Source organism: Diceros bicornis, chromosome 9 (assembly GCF_020826845.1).
Source record: "Diceros bicornis minor isolate mBicDic1 chromosome 9, mDicBic1.mat.cur, whole genome shotgun sequence".
Lineage (NCBI taxonomy): Eukaryota > Metazoa > Chordata > Mammalia > Perissodactyla > Rhinocerotidae > Diceros > Diceros bicornis.
This window is the reverse complement of record NC_080748.1, coordinates 9,737,637-9,757,831: the sequence shown is the minus strand read 5'-3', so window position 1 is coordinate 9,757,831 and position 20,195 is coordinate 9,737,637. Positions and strand designations below refer to the sequence as shown.

At 34.6% G+C, this 20,195-nt stretch overlaps 1 protein-coding gene across 7 annotated transcripts in view; it reads right to left on the bottom strand.

Moving 5' to 3' along the window:
- Positions 1 to 179: 179 nt before the first annotated feature.
- Positions 180 to 20,195, bottom strand: part of CDK8 (cyclin dependent kinase 8) — a 117,424-nt gene continuing 97,408 nt past the window's right edge. For 4 of the 7 annotated variants that reach the window (XM_058547881.1, XM_058547876.1, XM_058547883.1 and 1 more), the window contains 8 exons: positions 18,645 to 18,776; positions 11,338 to 11,481; positions 8,726 to 8,795; positions 7,858 to 7,930; positions 4,889 to 4,986; positions 4,090 to 4,168; positions 3,807 to 3,965; positions 180 to 1,471 (listed from right to left, as the gene is read on the bottom strand). In XM_058547881.1, coding sequence (XP_058403864.1) covers positions 1,346 to 1,471; positions 3,807 to 3,965; positions 4,090 to 4,168; positions 4,889 to 4,986; positions 7,858 to 7,930; positions 8,726 to 8,795; positions 11,338 to 11,481; positions 18,645 to 18,776 — 881 coding nt within the window. In that variant the 3' untranslated portion in view covers positions 180 to 1,345. The remainder of the gene's footprint in view (positions 1,472 to 3,806; positions 3,966 to 4,089; positions 4,169 to 4,888; positions 4,987 to 7,857; positions 7,931 to 8,725; positions 8,796 to 11,337; positions 11,482 to 18,644; positions 18,777 to 20,195) is intronic. The other 3 variants (XM_058547877.1, XM_058547878.1, XM_058547879.1) reach the window with 3 other exon arrangements.

Here is a 20,195-nt window from a genome sequence, read left to right as displayed (position 1 = left end):
AGAAAAGAATCCATATCTAAATCATAAGTCATTATACTCCATCATGGAGGCAGAATATATAGATATTATTCATGAAAACAACTGAAGAGATTTATTTAGAGGCCACTTGTTAAGGCACATTTTAAAATAAAATAAAACACCTTTGTGTATATAAAAATACAGCTGACTCCATATTTTGATTTATGAAAAATAAATTTATTACATAACACCTTGTTTTTAACAATGTTCAATTTTTTTTAAATTCAGAATACTTGTGTCATTCATGTAAAATAGTTTGATACAGTACATTGTATGTTATAGGTTTTTTTTTTTCCTCAAAAATTCTAAGGCTCTCCTACTCCTTCTCCTTTGCTGAAGTAAGGGCACCCTAAACAACGTGCGAACAAGTTTTAAAAAAGAAAATTAACTGAACAAAATTTTAATAGCACTACACCAACCAGCTTTAAAATCAGGACAAAATATCTGAATCGGATGCCGCACCTTTTAAAGGAAGTTATCATTCATGCTTTTTTCATCTTAAAGCATGCTCACAAATCAGCAACACCAACAGGAAAAATAAAACACTGTCTATGACAATCATTTTAATTGTTTGCTGAACCAAACAGGTTTATATCAATGACAACATATTTAATTACTATCAAATAGCAGCTTTAATACCAGTCAAGTCATAGATTGAAAATAAAAACAAACTTACAAGTTGGAAATTAATCTTTGGGAGTTTTGAAACCTTTCTGGAAAAACTATGTGGCTTTTTGTACTTTCAAAAAAGTCCAAGCAATATTCTTGGTCAAAAAACACTGATTAATGTAGAAAATGAATCAACCCACTGATAAGACACTAAAATGAAAAGTGTACCAAAATAATCTCATTTTGAGTCTTGGTTATTTTGTTGAGTTAACATATACTGTATGTTTCAAGTACCAGTTAAACTTTGTGTGTGTGTGTGTGTGTGTGTGTACTATTGGTCAGATAATGCTGTTACACTGAAAGAATTTACCACATACAACGACAAATGCTTGCCCCTAGCACATTTCACAGCTTCAACTGCTACAGACTGTCACTGAAAAAAATGCATTGGTCAGTCTGAACCATGTCAAGTAAACTATGGAAGTAGCAAATCCACAACACAAACTGTGCTAGCATTTTCTTTTCAAGTCTAACTCCAAAATAGGTACAACTTGGAAGCCACTACCCCAATCTGTGAAAAGTGGTGGAACTCGGCTACTGGACATTTTGAATATGTGGTTGTACAGTACATTCTCATGGCCCATACCAGGTTCCCGCAGAGCTGCAGAGTCAGTCCTGCAGCATTAGCAACAGTGCATTGACAATATTCCAACGCAGCTCAGTACCGGTGTGTCTGATGTGAGTACTGTGGAGGCTGCTGGGAGGTAGTTGAGTATCCCATGCTGCTCTGTGGCTGTGATGTGCTTGGTCCAGGGTTGGGATAGGCAGCATGGGGATTGGAACGCTGGAAAAGGAGATGGAGGAAGAAACGTGACTCAGGAGTTTCTAGGAGTTGGCTATAGCCCAAGGCAGCAAGGCTTATGTGTGTTTGAAAGGTGATTTATTTCAAGGCAGTAAGAATTTAAAGTCTTGTGTTATATACTAGCTTTAGAATGAAAATGACAAAACCTCCAAATCTTTTAATATCAGCTTTTCTTTATGAAGGTCAAAGTATTGCTAGCAAATAATACTAAGCTGAGTCTTATTATTATGCTGTGCAGTTTATTTTTTTATACAGCAGAACCCCCTTTATATGCTATTTTGTATCTACTTGATAAATAATAACTAATTTGCGTGATATGTTTATACATGAACTTAATGATGTATACATTAAGAAATTCAAAGCTAATTTACATGCTAGTTTCTTCAATAGAAACCTGCCCAACATACACATATGACTAAAGAATAAAAATAAATATGACAAGATACCATAGAATCATCTTCAGCATTAAATATTTTTATGCCCTTTAAAGAATCTTATTTTCTGCTACAAGTTATATACAAAAGTAAAATTATAATTGTTGAAATGTACAAAGAGTGGTATTCTCAATTCGAAAAAAACAGCACAAAGGGAAAGAACAGTGATAGAGTTTAGAGTCCTCTAATTTTGACTTGTTATATTATTATTCACATTCCTGCACCTTTCTCTCATACCATTAGCTCCCAAGACAAACACTGTGAAAGATTAACCATAATTTATTACTTCCTCTTTCAAAGCATATTTAATAAATCATATAACTCTAAATTCTGCCAACCTTAGCAAAAATAACATTTTAAAAAGAGTGGACACATGAAACTGTAGTTAGAAATACTATTTTTGAAATCACTGGCAAAAACCAACCACAATAAAAACATCAACAAAGAACTACAGCAACGTTCTCTTGGGTGCAGTAGCAAAGGTTAGAGCACTGCTCTGCTTCACTGTAAGGAGGCCACCACCTAGTGCGCAAACACATTCCTGAGGCAAGAGAGATGCACTCTTCCCACCCAGAAGAGGAGAAAAAGAAGCTGGAACAGACGTCAACTCCCAAAGATGGCTGTCCTCGATTTCCTTGTTTAGCTTTCTGGAAGAGACTTACTACTCAGGCAGACAATAATTTCCACGGTCTGGGGGGCTGGACCTCTCCTTAACCAAAGTAAAGAGTTAATATCTAATTCTTAAAGTGAAGTAAACCGTATCAATTTAATAAGATCTCTTTTCTAGGTCAATAACTCTAATTGGTCAAGTTTTCAGTATCCTTCCCATATTGAAATCCAGGTTACTTGGAAATATGATTAGAATAAGCATAGACGTGGTATACTATTTTCAAAACAGGTCTTTATGCAAAAAAACTAACCATGTCACTTGATAGGATCCACAAGTAGGCAACAGAGCCTTTCTAGTCATATCTGAGTCTGAGGCTGGGTCTACCGCCTGCTCGATGGGTGAACACGTGAAAGTTATTTAACCTTTACAAGCCTCAGTTTTCTGAAACGACAATAATACTTACCTCACAGAGTTATCCTAACAATTGAAGGAAATAATTTATATATCCAACTTAGTATAACAGCTGGCACATAGTAAGTACTCAACAAGCTCTTATCATTATTATGGTCATCACCAGTACCAACACCAACACTTGAGAAGTGCTTACTGTGTACTATGAACGTTGTTAAGAACTTTAATGACGATAATGATAATAAAAATGATAAAAATGATTGGTATCATCTATTAAGTGCTTACATCAGGCTAGCCACTGTGCCTTAGCATACATTCTCTCACTTTACCCTCACTACAACCACACACTTCATTATCCACATCTGCAAATTAGAAAACTAAGAACATGTGAATCACTTACACAAAGCTACCCAGAAGTCAGTGGCTGGACTGGGATTTGAAAGCCTGTGTTCTTAGTCATTATGGTATATTGTTGTTTCAAAACAACAGATATCATTTGTTGAGCTCCAACTATAAGCTAGGTGCTAAGATTTATCATGTCTACTCCTACAACTGCAAGTTAAGCTTCACTGGTCTCATTTTACAGATGAAAAACTAAAGTCAGGAAATGTTATATTACTTGTCCAAGGTCACATAGTTAATAAGTGGCATAATTTAAATTCCATCAGTCTGTCTAGTTCAAAATCTAAGCCCCTCTACGGTACCACTGTCAGTACTTTTCCATGCCAATAACACTTCATGTCAATGTATTCCCCAGGTACATAAAGGTCAGTATTTTCTTCAGTATGTTGCATTTTCCACTGGCCACAAACCCATATGCAAATACTGACACGGAGGTCAATACAAAATAAACTTGAAATACCTGATAGTCTGAGGTCATGATTAGTCCACCTGAGGTAGTGGTAGGAGGAACAACTCTCACTTTTTTCAACGGGGGTCCCTGTGTGTGACTGCTGTCTTGATTCCCTGGGTGACCAGTTCCATTAGTATGGTTATTGCCCTGCTGCTGCTGCTGGTTCTTCTCAATTGGTTAAACAGAAAAATAAAAGTTCAACTCAGAAGGAGAACAAAATACACCCAAACCACAAAATGTTATGATAGCATTGAATAAAACAAGAAGCTGCCAACTGTACTTTAATACTTACTTTGTCTCCTTTGTCATCAGGTTCTTCTTCCGTTAAAAATTCTCGTTTTGGATAAGGGATTTGACAACCAGCAAAAACGCTGATCATAAGAAAAAAAGAAAAATGATTTCTGGTATACTAATCGATATTTCAAATGCTTCATTTAAGTAGTTTTCATTTTAATCTTTTAAGATGGACTTTGTCTCCATATTTGTAATATAAACACCTTTCCTGCTACAGTGATAAAAAATATCTTTTCTTCTAACCAGCCTATTTGAGGGCTTTTCATTGTACAAAAATAATCAATAATCATCAAATACGACTCAACGTTCTTCTTTAATCTCAGCATTACTCTTTTATTACTACAACCAAAAGACAGATTCTAGCTGAAATGTCACTATGCAAACACATTTTTTTTTACCCTCTCTACTATATTTAAAATAAAAGATGGTATGGGGAACACAAATTTACTTGGGAATGGGATTTGCAATGGAAACACAAAACTGTAACTGCAAGCAGTGAGCAATCCCAGTGAGTCTGAGTGAGCTACAGCATGCATAATCAACCTGTCACTGAATAACCGGATTACTGCTGAAACTAATGCTAGCGACATTTCATAAAGCAAGAGATGAACAGGAATGCCTCTTAACTGGAAAACCCCTAAATGACACTTCAGTCATCAGAGCTTATTTTTTTTGCTTGTCATAAGGATTTCCCTGGGTAACCATATAAGAGGAGGGGCAACTTGGAGTTGACAACTAAAAGAAAGCATGCTCCAAAAAATTCTGTCATGCTGGTGAGTTAATAAATAATCACTTACTCTGATGTAGGAAGTGGGTCTTCTAAGAAATAGGGATCCTGCATAGCCTGTTCTGAGGTAATTCGCTTTATTGGGTCCATGGTAAGCAACTTCTGAAGCTAAAACCATAAATCATAAAAACATTACTGCATTACTTCTCATAATTATACCCTTTGGCACATATGTGGGAAGTATATGTTTTTTGATGAATAACAACACCACAATTTGAAGGGTATTTATTCCCCTAAATTAACCAAAAAAACCCTAATTATTAAATTTAATGTGGTAATTCAACTTTTAGTCATTCTAATATTCATTATCCCACTTGGTTCTCCTATAAGAAGTAACTAAACTTACGTCTCTTACTCTAAACCAATGATCTTTTCACTGCATTATCTAAACTGCTTTATCCAATTTAGAACAGGACTAAAATTCTTGTATTTTCTATTAAGGGGTAAAACTGTTATAACACAAATAACGCACTAGCCACATATGGCTATTTAGATTTAAATCCAAATTAATTAAAACCAAATTAAATTAAAAAAAATCAATTTCTCAGTCACATCAAATCCATAGAGCTTAACAGCCACATGAGGCTAGTGGCTACTCTATCGGACAGCACAAATCATCAGAGAAAGTTCTCCTGGACAGTGCTGTACTAGTCTAAATAAATATGGTGATTGACACAGAAGCTGTTAAGGACAGAGGTGTGGTTATGAATGGAGACTCTGTAAGGAGACTGCTTCGGTTCAAATCTTGATTTGACATTTATTAGTTGAGTGACTTTGGACAAATTACTTAACCTCTTTGTAACTTCATTTGTCAAATGGAGATTAAAAATAGTACTTATTATCATAGGTTTGTTTTCAGGATTAAATGAGTTAATATATGGAAAGCAATTATAATGGTGCCTGGCACAAAGAAAGCACTATGTAAGTGTTAGCTATTATTATTATTGCTACATATAGAAATATCACGCTAATGTGAAAACTCAGTATTTTTTTGGTTAAAACATAGTTTACTGAAGGCTCTCTGAACTAGAATATTTGATTTTAATATGTGATTTAAGAGATTATCTAAATAGTGGTCTCTTAGTTTATAATCTTTGATCTAACACAGTGGTTTTCAGACTTTATAGTGTAACAGAATCACCCCTGCAGCACTTTTTAAAACAGACTGCTAGGCCCTATTCCCAGACCTTCTGACTCGTCTATCCAGCAAGAGCCCGAGGACCTGCATTTCCAATAAGTCCCCAGGTGATTCTAATGCTCTGGACCAGGACCACACTTTGAAAACCAAGTAATCGACATGTTGAGACTTAATGGAAGATGACACAATTAGAGGATAAAAGGACATAAAATATTAAAAAATGTAGATGAAATGTTGGGATGGTGACACTTTAATTTTAATAATCTGATATTTCAGTGGAAGCACAATTTTATTTTTAGAGTTGAAAGCAAAAGCATAGATTTGCTATTTAAAATACTCAACAGTTTTAATGGAGTTATAATAGAGCTTTTAAAAGGGACCACTCAAGATAGGTGCAAATAAGCTGCAAAGGAAGTATATCTTTAGACTTTTAGTGGTGATGGTGGTACAAGTCACCTCAGACTATACTGAGTAGCAGTGAGTTGGGGGGAAGTAAGAGTAATTCCTCTAAATTGTGACTTTTGGTCTACCACTATTTATTATCATTATTTTGTTAGAGTAAATAAGCCCCTAATTTTGAAGGAACTAACACCTTCCAATTTGGGTCCTGTTGTAAGTACATTATAATAAACCATTATTTGGATAATACATTATGTGGTAATATAACAGGTTAAACACTGCTTTTTAAATTGCTGATAAGATATATGACATGACATAAAAATAAGTAGAAGATGCAGAAGCAGTAGGAGGAGAAGAAAAAGTAGAAATAGAGGAAATGTTTACCAAGTGGCCTGGGACTGTAATAAAGGAAAGTTTAATCCTTTCGAAGTAAAGAAATTCCCATTTAAGGAACTCATTTAAAAACACTGGGAATAAAGGAGTAAAAGAATTTTAAGCCAAGCAAAATACAACCAGCTTCCCCCAATTCCACTTTTATATGTTATATAATTTTTTTGGAAAACTTAAAGCTGAAAAACGTTTTTAATTGTTATGGTGTAAAAATGGAAACAAATTTAAGTTGGCAATAGTTGAATAATCTCATCATAAATTATCGATAGTGCATGGATTCATTTGGATTCTAGGTCAAATCATTTTTCCATTTTATACTGATAAATACTGCATTTCTCATACTCTTCCAGAAAAAGCAAATAAGGCATACCATCCCTGAAGAATTTCTAATACCCAAGTTTATAAGAGGTATCTTGGGAGTTAAAAACTTTGTAAACAATCTTTCAAAGAGCTGAAATACAAAATAATCTGTAAAAATTATTTCTGAATGGTGGGATTGTTTTCTTCTTGATTCTTCTCTGAAATTGTTAAATGATTGATGAAAATCAATAAATGTTATTTAAAAAACGCTCTTGGGCCGGCCCAGTGGCTTAGCGGTTAAGTGCACGCGCTCCGCTGCTGGCGGCCCGGGTTCGGATCCCGGGCGTGCACCGACGCACCGCTTCTCCGGCCATGCTGAGGCCGCGTCCCACATACAGCAACTAGAGGGATGTGCAGCTATGACATACAACTATCTGCTGGGGCTTTGGGGGAAAAAAATAAATAAATAAAATCTTTAAAAAAAAAAAAAAGCTCTTGACACTCTTGGTACAATGACTATCTTTAGAAAATATAATGTAACCAACATTAGTCTGTCAAACCATGTTATGGGTTTGGAAAAATAAGTATTTTCATGTCTTCACTAGTATGCACTAACAAGATCTCTGCATTTACCACTAGAGTACTCTAAGGGTGCTGAGTAACTATATAAATCGACCCCAGAAAGCTTCAGGTTGGTCTATTCAGTTAGGGGAAAAAAACGCCTTTCATTAGTACTGTTCTCTAAAGCTTACCAAGTGGAATGCTTTACTATCTGGTTTAACTTTATGCTTTTCCATGTACTTGATAAGGCTGCAGTTGGTATACCTAAAAGAGAAATACTATGAAATATTTATATTAGATTTGAGGTTAATTTTACATTGGCTGAAGTTTTTCCAAACAGAATTATTTTACTCATGACCAATATAGAATATATACTGAAAATGGTATAATCAGCATAAAAAGAGTAGCATTAAAATCAATTTTATATTTCATTCAATATTCACGCTAATCACTTTTGAATGGATACCGCTGACTAAATGCAAGGTAATCTCATGAATAATATATACTGAATAGCTTTTTTCACATGAATGTTATCTCAACAATTATCTTAACATATAGGTGAGAAGTTCATCTCGGCCTTACCAATAAGTTAAAAAAATTTTTTTGTTATAGGTCTATAAACTGCCCTCTCCCAATCCCCTGATGTTGCATTGTAAATAAATGAAATACTCCTTCTCCATTAAAACTTGCTTAAAATTACTACACAACCTAGTGGGTAGGCAGGCGGCTATGAGCAAGATTTGTCTATTTCAGTCTCTTACTGCTTCAGCTATGATGCTATCTACTGATGCCTAGCTTCCAGTAATAAATATGGAGAGAAATGAATCGATTTTTTTCTCATAGCCAAATCAGCTACTAATATTAGATATTTACCCTCTTTACATCATCTAAACATCTTAAGAAATGAAGACTGTCATAGTATCAAATATTTATTAGAGTAAATAAGTGAAATTACTTAGAACAATCTTATGTTGAGTATTCTATTGAGTATTCAATCCTATAATGCGTATTCTGGAAAAGCAAAAAATCAACAAAAGGTCTATTTTCTTTCCAACTTACGTATTTCTTCTGAAATCTTTCATTAATGTTGAATGTTCAGGCATCTTTTTTATATCTTCCCAATCTTTATCTGTGAAATACATTGATAAAGTTTTCATATTGTCTAGGTTCCTATTCTCAAGAATTTTAATAAAAGTCACCTCAGTTTTCATTACATTTCCTATAATTTTAACCTCCATGAAAGCACAGACTTGGAATAAATGGTCAGCTATAGTAAATACCTTATCTTGAACTGTAAATACAATTCCCCATCCTTTGTACAGTGTTAGATCTCACTTTTTATCTTTTTAATGCCTACTTTCTATGTGTTTGACTATAAGTCATCTCAATTTCTACAGAGGGGAATAAGTTATAAATAAATATTTCTATTATTAACTAGTTCTATTTCTAAAACCACTTTTTCCCCTTTTCCACCAAATTTCTTGGTTAAATCAGCAACCAATCTCTTCAACGATAAAATGTAATATCTTTCCCCTCAGTAGCTTTAAGATACACTTCTTTTTATACGGCCCTCCTTACTTTCAGCACATTAAATAAATTGCTTTACATCAGCAATCAATGTAAGCTGTAATAACTGAAATAGAATAGAGTAGGATATAACTAGTATACTAAGAAGTCGGCTGGTGCTTTGAGTAGTTTCAACAACACTGACAAAAACAACCCCAGCTACTAGATACATTCGGTAGAAAATGTCTCGGTTTTGCTGGCATTAGAGCTGCTCAAATAATACAGGCTAGATAGCTTGTGCTCTCCATTACTACCAGTGGACCACTGAGAGTCTACTAGGTGCACAGCACTATAGCAGGTAGCTAACAACACCTCTAGCTTTTAAACAGCCAGAGGTTTGCTTTTCTTTCAACTTACTTGTAAAAATATTGGCTATTGATCCTCCACAGATATCACATATTATAAAGTAAACTAAATATAAACTTTAAACTTCTAAATAGAATTTTCTCCTTATTCCAATTTTCTCCTATTCTCTTAAATGGAATTTTCTCCTATTTCCTTGTTCCAATTTTTCTATTTTGTCAATTTTTCAAGCTAGAAATCTTGAGATAATCTTCTACTTTTCTCTCAATTACCCCCTTCCTATAAAAATTTTATATTTGTTCTTTATTCTCCATCCTTACTATCACTTGATACCTGGAGCACTGATATAGAGGCAAGCAGCTGGTTTCCCTGACTTCAGTTACCTCTCTTTGATTTTTACATACCACTGCTAAACTAATCTTTCTAAAATATAACATAAATCACGTCACTGGTCCTCAAGAACTTATCATGGATTCTCGTTCTTTAGCATATCAAATCTAAACTCTGCTGCTTGCTTTTCAAGTTTCTTGTCAGCTGAGCCTACCCTATCAGCTGAACCACACATTATGTATCATCTCCCATAGAAGCCTTCCCCACTTCCATCCCCTTGTAAGCCATGTTCCTTTCCCTGGGGCCTTAGAAATGGTGGACACATTCAGAAGTGGGAAGAAAAGGCCATTCTTCTCCATCTACTCAAGCCATACCTATTCTTTAAACATTCTACTTAAAGCAGTACAATGTAAACTCCAAGAGAGCAAGAATCATGTCTGTTATAGCAATAATATTTTATACTTTACACAATGCCTGGCACATGGCAGGTACTCAATAACTATTTAGAGAATAATGAAATCCCCATCACAACAAAGCAGTCTTCGAAGAAGTGCTGACCAATTTTGGAGAAAGGTAGTATTTGTATAGTTATTCTACATTTACTGATAACTAATACCCTTACAAGGGAATGTGGAATTATAATTCCCAGATATTTCTGTATTAGTTTTGAGTTATCCTGACCTAAGAAAAATTCCTAATGAGAAACAATTTCTACTAAGTACTTGACTAGCCAAAATTATGTAGGTGTTTTAAACAAATCTTTATTATTTTGGACCTCTGGGCAGAGTTTTTGGTGACTGATGAACTACACCATTCTGTGGTGTAACGAAGGACTGGGATATAGCTGGGGACAACTGACACCCATGATGAGACACCTAAACAACTTTCTCCCTGCTGCAAATCAGTGCGGGCAAGGTCATTGTGGAATGCTAGACTTTCACCCACATCCTGACTATTCTAACAGAACACTTAAAAGAATATTCTTATTGACAAGGGTTATAAAGCAAAAAATGCTATTATTCAATATAATATGATTCTGTACAGTGCCCTAAATAAAAATAATGTTCAAAATTTGTATTCAAATCTGACATAATGGTAGTATTATATGTGCTGCCAGACAAAAATACACTACTAAATTTTATTTAGTTTCCACTGGTAAGAACTAAAGGAACCTTTTTAATATAGATATTGCAAATATTTTATCATTTCAAATATTAAACAACAAAATAAAAAAAACCAAAATGAAACAAAAACACACTCCTCAAATTCAGGAACTCTATAAACATTTTTATGATAATATGTGAACTCTACAAATTTTGCTATTTCTATGGATCTTTGATTAATGCAAGTCATAAATATAAAGAATCAAGTAAGAGTAGCTTTCATCAGCTAAAAATATACACCTTTCCAATGAAGATATCTAAGTTCAAACAACAGTGCTTTAAAAACAAAAACAAAAACATAATGTGTACCTGCAGGAAATCCCATTACATTGAATATTCTGTCCAGCTGGTCATGGTGATAAGGATTACTAGTTTTGATGTCCTCTTGTCGACAGTGAAATATTGGTTCTGACGTTAGTAGTTCTGCAAATATACACCCTATAGCCCAAATATCTTTAAAACAAAAAGGAAAAAAAAAGGGAAAAGGAAAAAAAAATGGAAAGGAAAAAAGAAAAAGAAAGGAGGAAAATAAAGTGGTTCTTTCCAAAAGAAAATGCATTTTTATCTTGGTGGGGAGTGTTTTTTCTTTCTTTTCTTTCCCTAATAAGTCATATTAATTCCTAAGCAGTTATAAATAGCACAGAATATTGTTTGTAAATATATATCCCCAGCCCACCCACCCCAATTTTTCATTCCCTGTTATACCTCCATCCCACTCAGTGGCTTCATTCCAAGTTTAAATCAAATTATTAGTTGACTTATCTGTGAGTTTTAAATGCCTCAAACATTATCTTATCTATGAAATACACACAAAGCTGCATATGGAGCAAGGGAACCACAAAAAAACAAAAATAAACAAAAATAAACAAACAGAAAACCCAAACAGCCATTGAAATTGGGCATACTTGCCAAAAATAATCAGCACAATTTTTTGTGGTAAAAAAAATTTTTTTTTCTTTATCTTGTTTATGTACTTGCTAATATGTAAAATCTAATAATTATCCTCCAATGTTAGCAGTAGTTAGCAAGTGCTATTCCAACAAGAAAAAAAACAATGCCTGACCTCAAATACTCTAAAGAAACAGCACTTCTACTTGAACAGTTTTCTGTTCAAAGTGTTTCTTTATGCTATAGCAGTGTTATCAGATTTTGCAAGCTTAAATATTTAATAAGGACAAGAAAATGGGGGCAAAATACTACCTTTAAAATGGGTACGAAGGCTATAAATTCATAGGAATTACTTACAAAAGCCAGGAAGATGGATTCCTCTGTATACAATAAATTCCCTTTAAGATACAGGCTAACTTTCACTCATATTAAATTTTTCCTCAATAGTAGTAGACAAAAGATCTTTAATAGTAGTAGTATTAGCAGCAGAGGAAAGATCTATATGCCAATTGAGAATTGAAAGCTCAAAATATTCCATTTCTATTCTTAACCAATCCCTAAACTGACAATGGTTAACTTCTTTACACTAAGTACAATGGTGTGCACACAGACACTCAATAAGTGGTTTTTGACTTATCTAATCAGTACCTGTGGTAAATATAAATAGCTATAGAGGGGTAAATAAAAATCACTATTTTATTAATGCTGATTATTCAGGTATGTTAATAATTGTCACTTAGAAAAAATGTTAATTTAAAAATAACAGAATTCCTAAACTCCAAAACTGGAATATAAATATTTAATTTAATGTAAAATCATCACATTTACATTTCAGAGTAACAAATTAATCACCTATTTGCTTAAAGATTATACATCCTGATACAATCAAGTGATTTTAAAAACTGACACTGTGTTTGTTTCTCACTTGTATCCCACATCAGAGCACTAAGCCTAGCTAATACGGAAAAGTCTCATCAAGAAATATAAGCCAAGCTATTTTGTTTTTAGCATCAGAAAGTAAATGGGAAAATTAATTATTTTGTAATTATTCTTCTTATGTGGGTACCCCATATAAACCTGACCTTTGATAATTTAATCAAAAGGAAGATAGGCAAGCTAAGCAGGATCACAAAAAGGGCAGATGGGTGAGTTTGCATGGTTAAAGCTCTACTCATAGCACCCAATAGACACTGCAAACAACTCATTCTGGTTAGGCAGGAAAAATTCTAAAGAAGAAAATAAAATATGTAGAGGAAGATGAGAGATAAGTAACTAGTTTAGCTATCCTTAAAGCTACATTGCTTTTAAAATAAAAGGAAAAGTAGGAAAAAATAGTTTACTGCACCTTGCTTAAATTCACCCAATAACCTCTTTCTTTATATCGTTTCTATTATCTTTCACCTTTATCAATTTCACCATCCTTCCTTTCTTCAAAATCTTGATCTAGACATTAATCATGAATTTGAGTTAGCTGATCAGGCTATTATTTCAAATTTCCAAATCTTTGTAAATAAGTCTTTCCTTCCCACCTTGCCTATTTTTTTTCAGATTGTGCCAAGTTCATAGAAAAGTCCTTTCCTGCTCACCTACCTGCCTTCTAGAAAGATTTTCCGAATTAAAAACCTATAAATCCCATCTACTTCTCAAAATCTGTGACATTCCTGTGTAGCTATTTAGCTAACCAAGCAGGCAGAAAGCAACTGACAGGCTACATAGACTCAAATGGGGGGGAAAAAAAAAGATTTGTTAAATAATGTTTTAATCAATAGGTATACTAATAGCAAGCTCCTATTTTAATGAAAGAGTAAATTCTCTTCTCCCTATTTTTTTGTATATATCCCATTTAATAGAATGCCACATAACTAGTGGGCATTCAGTTATTTGAGGACAAATATGAGCTTAAAAGTCCATACTTTAATAAAACTTGTATTAAGACTGTTTTAGTGACAATTAATTAAAGATTGATACCCCTCTTTAAGCCTTCTCCACAAAGTCAATTAAACAAACAACCCCCCCCCAAAAAGTGAATTAAACTTTGTCCCTGGGAGTACAGTATTACTAATCTATTATTTCCTCTCTTTGGTTTAATGCTTCAGCTTCAGTTCTGTACAATTGAATAAATGTCCATAGCACTAAAACCTGTTTGCAATAGAGGCTGGGGACATGTTAGTTGGATGTGTTCAGGTTTTTTCTTTATGCTCTTTTGCTGCTTCTGTGTAGGAGAGACTAGAATCAAGGAAGAAGCTTCATTTTTTACTCCTTTACTCTATTTTTAAAAATTTATATTAAAACTGATTTATATGATTTCTCTCTCAAACAAAAAAGCAACTTGTAAGATACCTACATTACAACTTTTTTGAGCCAATGTTTTGATAAAAGAAAAGTGCTCTCCAAGATTGCTTTTGGTCACGTCAGGTGTACACAGGGTGGGGATTACCACTGCAGAGGGACTGGTGCTGACCTGGGTTTCAATCATCTGCACCCAGGTCAGTTCTCTCTGCCATCTCCCTACCTCAGTGGCAGTTGTTTTTATCTAAAGTCATAGAACTTTTGGGGTTGAAGGGGATCCAAGAGATGATTTAGGCTAAATTCTCATTTTCAGAAAATGAGGCAAAGGACTAAATGCCTTGCCTGAACACACACACACACACACACACACACACACACACACACACACAGACCCCCAGAGTTAACAGAGCTAAGGCTACAAGTCAGACTGCCAGTCTTTGTTAATTCTGTTGTTCAAAGATGACGGAATTATTTTATGCATATATTCATACTGTTTTTCAACTGGACTGGAGATCCCTTAAGGGTAAACTATGTAACTTGCATACATTTTGGTTTCTATTATGTTTTTAAAAGTTTATCTAATAGTTATCCAATACATTTTGATGTTGATGACAAGGAGGAAGAGGGAAAAAAATATGAAGAAAGGCCTTCTCTCTCCCAAATTATACTGACATTTGAACAAGGGAATCTACCTAACTGCTGGAAGTTTAGCTTTGTGACAAACAGCCCTGGATTAAAACTGCTGGAATGTGAATGTCCTAGTGAATAACACGTTATACAAATCTTAATGTTCACAATAAAATATAAGTTTCTTAAGAAAAAAGAAAAGGACAATAAATAATGAGCCAGAGTCACAAGCTTCTGTGATCATATATTTTTTACTTAAATAAATTCAAAGTCTCAAGTTTTCAGTTAACAGCAGCTAATACTAGGTAATCACTTCCTTATTTGTATAGTCTGTTAATACGTCTCAACAAAAGTAACACTGCTTTTAAATATTCATTTTCTAGGTGGAAAAATAGCTATGTATCATATTAAGTTTATATGCTTTTTAAATGCATTTAGAATACACTTGTAAAAAGGATAACGAAATGTGTGTTTAGGTAACTATATATTCAAAAATAGGACTAGCTTCAATAATTTTTACTTTCTGACTTTTTAAAAAAATATTTTATTTTGGAATAATTTTAGGTTTGTAGAAAAGTCACAAAGATAGTACAGAGAAGTCCCATATCTAACTGACAACTTTATCTACCTTTATTTTTCTATAAAATAAAATATGATCTCAAAGCAATATATGAAGACTAGTGCACACAAAGATTTTTTTTGGGAAAAAAACATGTTGGATTCAAGATTAATATGGGGGAATGATCACAAGTATTTCTCCTTTTTCCTTCTTGAGTATACACTGAAATGGCAGGAAAGTAATAAAGATATAAATCCACAGTAATAAAAAGAACATAAGGAGATCATCAAGGACAAGATTCATTCATTTCTTCAACAAAGAGTACTGAGTTCTCACTACGTACCGTATAGGCACTGGCCTACAATGGTGAACGGCTAGGCAAGGTCTATCTGTTTTAGTGGATTTTAGATACTGTTCAACACTATCAAGACAATAAGATGGAATTATGACAGGGAAGGTAAGGTGGCTACTTCAGACTGAGTGGTCAAGAAAGTTCTCTCTGAAATGACAGTATTTTGACTAAGATCTGAATGAAGAGAAGAGACTGGCCACGTGAAGACCTGATCTAGGCAGAGATATATAAAAACATTTCTAGAAGATCGCAGGCAGACGAAACAGTTCAGAGAAGGCCCCAGTCCACAGTATTATTGTTGGGTGGGAAGCAGATTTATCCTGCACAACTTGGGGAAGATTTTGTCCTTGGAAATACCAGCTACAAAGTCTTTATTTTGAACAGTTGATCCTCCTCCCCCAACTCTCCTCCACTGCCCGGGGCTACCGGGTGAACAAAGCTTGGGCCAAAAGTTAGAGGATTCTTCCTTTAACGGACTTGAATGGCCTTAGAGCAAAGACTTGTGTATACTGGTATTTAGAATTTCCCAGTTAATGGCAGTTCTATGCTGGACCACCCTAAAGTAAAGTGCCAATCTATGAGCACTATGATCTACATACACAAAATTGTGAAGCAGCTTTTTGTAACTTGATTCTTATATAGGAAGAGACAAGCAAAGGTAAACAACCAGTTGAAGAACACTTGCCACATGGAAGGGAGAGACAGAGACATATATAAATACAGAGTGCCTATAAAAAAAACACAGATAATTATTCCAGGAATACAGCAAATTACAAACAATTAAAAAGCATCATTATCACTGCCCTCACAGATATTTGAGAAGCTTTTCTTTCTGTAAAATAATACAAGGTGTTATTAAAACTAATAATCAGAGAATAAGAAGGGGTTCTTGGAAATAAAAAAGACAAAGACAGAAGAACAAGAGAAGAAAAGTAGTATAAAGGATCAATCCAAGAAATCCAAAATCTGCCTATACTCAGTTTAGGAAAGAGAGAAATAGAAAACAGAGAGGAGGAAACCAAAAGACTAGTACAAAAGAATTCTCCACAGATAAGGGAGATGGAATATGAACTTCAGATTGAATGTGCCCAAGTGGCCAGCACATCACTGTGAAATATAAGGGTGAGAAATCCTATTGGTTTTCAGAAAGAAAAAAACCCCAAGTAATCTACCAATGAATGAGAAATCAGACTGGCACGGGACTTTCCATTAGCAACACTGATGCTAGAAGACAATGGAGGAGCATCATCAAATTGTGAGGGGAAGTTATTTTGTACCTAGAATTTTAAACCCTGCCAAACTGTCAAGTATGGTAAGACATTTTTCAGAAATACAAGAACTAGAAAATTTACCTCTAAGACACCCTTCCAAAGGAAGTCACCTGAGAATATGCTGTAGCAAAATAAGAGATGAAATAATGAAATCCAGAAAGAAATAGATCCAACCCACAGGAGTAAAAAAAGGAAAAGCCAGGGTGAAAACCAATCCAGATTAAAGCAAAGCACAGAAGACTTTAGGATGGAGTCATCCAATAAAAGAAGAGTAGGTTTAACACCATCCTGGAGAACAAAGAACAAGCTAAGTAAGCAATGAAGACAAACAATAAAGGAAAAAAAAGGCAAAGCTCACAAGAAAAAACTACTTGATAACAAAATTCAACCAAATAAAATGAGGCAGAATAAAGATGTCAGTAATGGAAAAGCTGTGGTAAATAGACTGTGGTAGCTGAGCATTGAATCCGTGACAATATATAACCTAAGTATAAACAACTGTGGGAATTACGGTTTGCCAACAAAAAATAAATGTTGTAAACATTGACAAAGTAGTAATAATAATAATGATGATAATGATATTACTAATGTAGCTTATAAATTGAGAGGTTGGTAGGGGAGGGAGTATAAGAGAACTAATTTCCTAATTTTTCATAATAGGGAAGTAATCAATACTATCAAAAATTGAAAAGTGAATTAAAATGTTCTAACCTCCTATTTTTTTTTTTTTAAGATTTTATTTATTTATTTTTTTCCCCCCAAAGCCCCAGTAGATAGTTGTGTGTCATAGCTGCACATCCCTCTAGTTGCTGTATGTGGGACGCGGCCTCAGCACGGCCGGAGAAGCGGTGCGTCTGTGCGCGCCCGGGGTCCGAACCCGGGCCGCCAGCAGCAGAGTGCGCGCACTTAACCGCTGAGCCACGGGGCCGGCCCCTAAACTCCTATTTTTTTCATTAATCTTTTTTCCTTAACTTTAAGGGGATCTTTTAGGAGCTAATATTTCTTTTGGTGGAAGAAACATTTGTCTGAAGTTCAATGATTTAGAAATTTTACAGTGTTTATTTCTCTTTTCAAGTAAAATTAAATTTAAAACTTTTTACTTAAAATGCATAATATGATCCCATATATTTAAAATTTTAAAAAATATCTATTTGGGGCCGGCCCAGTAGCGTAGTGGTTAAGTTCACGTGCTCCGCTTCAGCGGCCCAGGGTTCGCGGGTTCGGATCCCAGGCGCAGACCTACGCACCACTTATCAAGCCATGCTGTGGCAGGCGTCCGTCCCACATAGAAAATAGAGGAAGAGGGGCACGGATGTTAGCCCAGGGCCAATCGTCCTCAGCAAAATGAGGAGGATTGGCAACAGATGTTAGCTCGGGGCTAATCTCTCTCTCTCTCTCTCTCTCTCTCACACACACAGACACGAAATCTATTTCTCAGAGAGAAAGTCTAGAATGCTATGCTCCTAATGCTAATGATGGTGTTTCTAGGTAATAGAATTTTAAGTTAGTTTTTGCTCTTACTTTTATAATTTTCTGTATTACTTGATTTAAAAATATATAGAAATATGTACGTTTTACAACAACAAAGCCACTTTTAAAATGTCATGGAATTTTAATTAGTTCTACTCACCAATAGCTTTGGTATAATGTCTTGCTCCAAGAAGTAATTCTGGGGCTCGGTACCAGAATGTTACAACTACTGGATCCAAATCTGCTAAAGGCTTCAAAGGTGAATTAAATAATCGGGCAAAGCCCATATCAGCTGTAAAAAAAATAATAATAATAATGTTAAGTAAATAGATATTTACAAATTTAATTGATTACTCTAATTTTACCATTGTTATTCAGTAAGATATGAAAAATGTGCTGAATTCTGGGGGGAAAAACCCATTAAACATCTCACCCCTTTCAGAAGTCTAAATATAAAACAAGTTTGAGATCTTCACTCTTTGCAAACTACTGTCACTCACTCTACAACTGGGTTATAGACAGGCTCTGCTGCCAGAGGTCAAGGGTGACCCTACTCCTCTGGGCAGATTTCCTTCCATCTCTGCACACCACCTTTGGGGACAGGGTTGTTACGCTGCGTTTACATTCCTTGTATGGGTCACAAGCACTGCGAAACTAACCTATTAGAGTAAAGCTTTCCATTATTTGCATCAACAAGCCTGTTCACGGGTGTAATCAGAAGTTGACTATACAGTATGTTAACATCACTATTTCCCCTCATTTATTTGGGTTGAATTTTACTAACTTTAAAAAGAATCATAGTATTTTTTTTAAGCTGGAAAAGACTTTAAAGGTCATATAATTCAATCACCTCTTTTTTCTAATGAGGAAACTGAGGTTAGAAGAAATTAAGTGATTTGACAAATGTCACAAACTCAAGCCTCAGAGCTGGAGCTGTGGTGAGATAGTCATAGCAGTCAACATAGTTTAACACGTAGTGTAGTTATTCAGTCACGGCTGTTTATCCTACTAAACCGTAATCTTCTTAAAGGCAAAAAAATTGTGTCTTTTTCATCTCTCTATCCCTTTTAGTATCAAGTATAGTGTCATTATACATAGCTTTTGCTAAATATATGTTAAATGAACAGTCACTATTCATACCACCTATTCAAAAATTTCAAGATTCATCCACCATTTGTTTAGTTTTGCTCTTCTAATATACATTTTTAATGAAGTAGGCCCTGGTCTAATTTACTTAATTATTGAGGTTAAAAAAAATGAATTCGGCAAAGAATTAAAACCATGAGTCAGATTACTAAATACTGGTTTATAGGAGAACTAATATTTCTTCCTAAATGTGAATGCTTTAAGCCGTTAGTGTCCCCCAAACCTGCCAACATCATATGCATCACATAAAAGTACAATTCAAAACTAGATTATTTTGATATAGTATATAAATTTTCCTCAAATCTTACAGTCAAGAACACATCTATAACTACTGTTCGGCTGGGTCTTTTATATTTCGCATGCTTTGAACTTCCATTTGAATTTGATGCCACCAAACTGGACTGGATGAAATCCTTTAAAGGCACGCGGAGGGACTTAACAGGCATTTGATGACACTGCGGTAAGTACTGACAGGGCCTGATTCTCAAAGGAAGTCACTGACTAGAAGTATTTTGAGGTGTACCAAATGTTCCCACTACTAAAAAATTTGCAAAGTTTATATCAT